The sequence below is a fragment of the Hakea prostrata genome, chromosome 6 (genome assembly GCF_041222555.1).
Source record: "Hakea prostrata isolate BN-2017 chromosome 6, UWA_Hpros_2, whole genome shotgun sequence".
Classification (NCBI taxonomy): domain Eukaryota; kingdom Viridiplantae; phylum Streptophyta; class Magnoliopsida; order Proteales; family Proteaceae; genus Hakea; species Hakea prostrata.
This window is the reverse complement of record NC_142605.1, coordinates 23,681,865-23,685,450: the sequence shown is the minus strand read 5'-3', so window position 1 is coordinate 23,685,450 and position 3,586 is coordinate 23,681,865. Positions and strand designations below refer to the sequence as shown.

General features: G+C 39.5%; 1 protein-coding gene across 1 annotated transcript; it reads right to left on the bottom strand.

Moving 5' to 3' along the window:
* Positions 1-836: 836 nt before the first annotated feature.
* On the bottom strand, positions 837-2,780 carry LOC149012744 (Pentatricopeptide repeat (PPR) superfamily protein). Its single transcript, XM_089158421.1, has one exon. It carries the CDS (start codon positions 2,608-2,610, stop codon positions 979-981), a length of 1,632 nt encoding a protein of 543 aa, XP_089014547.1. The 5' UTR covers positions 2,611-2,780; the 3' UTR covers positions 837-978.
* Between the last annotated feature and the right edge of the window lie 806 nt (positions 2,781-3,586).

Here is a 3,586-nt window from a genome sequence, read left to right as displayed (position 1 = left end):
AATGGAATTTTTTATTGCTGGCTTGCGAGTGCTGGTTCTGAAAAAGATTTGTTTCAAAAGATGAGATCGTTGTTGGTGAGATGCCCAAGGCTGAGATAGCTTACAATCCCTATCTCCCTTTACGTACAGCTGGAGGTGCCTTTTTGGCCTGAGCTTCACACAATAGAAAGCCCCATAAGTAGAATCTTAAGAAAATAGTGACTTCTAATGAAAATCTAAGCAAACCAAAACAGAAACCTTCTGTGGATCTAGCAGAACATACATCAAATAGAAACTACTAAACACAAACTGAAATTAGAGGCTACTATAGAAATACAAAATAACTCTGTAAAAACTGAAAATGGAAACTAAACTATGGGAAATTAAAACAGAATCTTTCTCCACATGATGGGACCACAAGATCTTCCAAAATGCAACCCCAGACAAGGCAAATATGTGCTGTTACACTGTTCATTTGAAAAGTGTCCATGGACAATGTTTTGGGGTTTTTACTTAATATTTTGATCTACACCATTGGAGAGTGAGTTTCAGGAAAAAACGAGGGTTCCTGTCCCTTTCCAATTATGAATGCAAAACAATTGAATACCCTAACCAGGATCCAATAAGAGTTTCCCATTACTCTGAAGCATACAGTAGTAAACAAGGTACTATATTTACATCTTGTGCTCAGGAACAACTTATTGTTAGTTCAGGGGGAAACAAGTCATATCAACAAGGATAACTAATAAACTGATTTTTGAAGATACTCCAATTGGATTACTAAACACAATATGGGACAGCCGTAGATAAATTCAAATGAACTACAAACAAAAATAAATGCAAACCAAGGAGAATACCTGCACACAGGCCATGTCTCAGTGAGGCTGGACTGATTGATGGCCCAACCCAAGTGTTTAGTCAGGCAGAAGACGAGACAAATCCTTTTCTTTTCTTTTTTAATCACTTCTGCTCGGCTCAGAATCTACAAAACAATGGAACTCATCCATCTTCTACAGTTTCGTAAGTAGAAGTTCCTTGATAATGATTGTCAACATCCAACTTCATCAGTTCAGCAATATTATTCAAAATCAAGTATATTTCTACTGACTGAGAATGCGCATTATCATGAGCAATGAACTTATGAAGAGTCCCCCCGACCTCAACAAAGCTACATCCTGGGGACTTTTTGACTCCCCTCTTCTGCATGGCTTCTCTCAATGTTCTAGCATCATCCCATCGCCTGGCAACTGCATATATATTTGACAAACCAACATAACGTCCATCATGATCTGGCTCCAATTCAACAAGCTTCCTTCCAACTGCTTCTGCAAGATCCAACCTTCCATGCATCCTACATCCATTAAGTAGAGCACCCAAAGTGGAAGCGGTTGGTTCCACAGGCATTTTATCTAAAAACTGGAATGCATTGTCCAATCGACCTGCACGCCCAAGAACATCCACCATGCAAGCATAATGCTCGCTCTTAGGTGTCATGCCATGAGTCATAAGTGAATTGAAGAAGTGCCAAGCTTCCTCCACCAAGCCTCCATGAGCGCATGCGCTCAATAAGCAAAGATAAGTGATCTCATCTGGGGAGATCCCACAAGACTGCATCACTGTAAACAACTCCAATGACTCTGTAACCAATCCATGTGTAGCAAGTCCTCCAATCATTGCATTCCATATTAAAACATCTGTTTGCTCCACTGGTACCCCATGGAAAACTGCCAGAGCCTGATCAATGGCACCACATTTTGCATACATGTCCACCAGGGAAGTTTGGAGAGCCAAACTTAGAGGCATTGCACTGTCGTTCACATAATGGTGCATCATCCTCCCCTGTTCAAGAGCACCTAAATGGGCACAAGCACACAACACACTCACCATGGTAACTTCATTAGCTTTTGGCCCTAGAAGCTGCATTCTTTTGAAGAGACTTAAGGCCTCCCGATGGTCCCCACTCTTGACATACCCATCAATTAAAGAGCTCCAAGATACAACATCCCGTTCCGACATCGATTCAAATGTTTCCCTGGCAGCAACTAAATCACCACACTTTGCATAACCATCAACCATGGCATTCCACGAAACCAAATTCTTTTGCGGCATTTCATCAAACAACCGCCGGGCACAAATTATTTTCCCACAAGAAGTATACATATGAATCAAAGAATTCCGAACAAATCTATCAAACTCAAACCCAGTCTTAGCAATGTGAGTATGTATGGCCACCCCATGCTGAAGTGATGACAAACGGGCCGATGCCTTCGCAAGAAAAGGGAAAGTTAGATGATCAGGTGAAACTCCAGCCCTCAACATTTCAATGAAAAATGAGATAGACCGATTTGGGTTCTTGCTTCTCGAGTATCCCCTTATAATGGTATTCCAATTGAAGATAGATGGATTGGAGAGCTGACAAAAAACCCGATTGGAGTAATGAATGTCACCAGAATCAGAGACCGCAGAGAAAGAAAGTACCCTCGACATAAAACACTCATCTTCTGAGAGGCCAAAAGTGATGATCAAAGCATGGATTTGCTTCAGTTCTAACATTGAATTGCATCTGTCCAGAAAGGAGATTAAACAGTTGAATAGATTAGAGCACCCATCAAAAGACGAGAGTTTCACCATTTACCCACTAAGAAACAATATTTCGCCAAGTCTACAAGCAATCTCCCGCTTAAAGGTAAAAAGGTTGCTACCTCCTCCACGCTTCAGAACCGATATGAATACCAACTTATTTGGATTAAATTCTTAGCGCCTTTATTGTGTGAATCACCATCAAGCTTTTAACTTTCATGTCTTCCTTTTGACCAACTTTGGCAATCAAAATGGAAGCTTTAAGGCGTGACGCTCTATTTTATTTTCCATCTGTGGATACTTTAAGCGGTGAACATCAGAAATTCGAAAATCTAGTGTTGGAAAATTCCACTCCTCAAGTTGTTGTATCTTGAAGTAAGAGCGTTAAGGTCAAACCCAGCAGCATAAAGGGGCGTTCAAATACCTTAAGGAAAAATTACGGTTCGTACACCTCAACTCACCCTGTGAAAGTTCGTGTTGATTTTCATTTCGCTCATTCTATTACATTCGATAAGTGATTATGACATAATATATATTTGATATACTAGTAAAAAACATACGTGCAAATGCACGTAGTGATATATGGGGAAAAAAATTGAAGCAACTATAAATTTGAAAAGAAAAAAGGATTTGCAAAAAAAAGGTGGGGATAAAATTGAAGTAACTATAAATTTGAAAAGAAAAAAAAAAAAAGGATTTGCAAAAAAAGGTAGAGTACATGCTTTTATAATAGTAGTATAAAATGCATTCCACGAAACAACGTAATCATAACTTTCAGCTGCATTTGGGCACATAGTTATGCGGTTATACATAAGGCTAATCCCAAATATTGGGCACGTGATTTATAAAATATCTAGAGCTTGATATAAAATCATAGAGTATATCCCCGTGCCCGATAGTGGCACGAGATGTCAGCTTTTGAAAGCACATCTTTAAGGGTCAGGACATTGAAGCCTTCCATCAAAGCTTGAAGGGCACAAATAATGTTAACCGTATCAGTGATAATGTTAGGATGTTAGCAAATAAT

What these genes read in the sequence shown, in the direction of transcription:
- LOC149012744 (XM_089158421.1), bottom strand. Translation starts at nt 2,610, where the DNA reads ATGGTGAAACTCTCGTCTTTTGATGGGTGCTCTAATCTATTCAACTGT.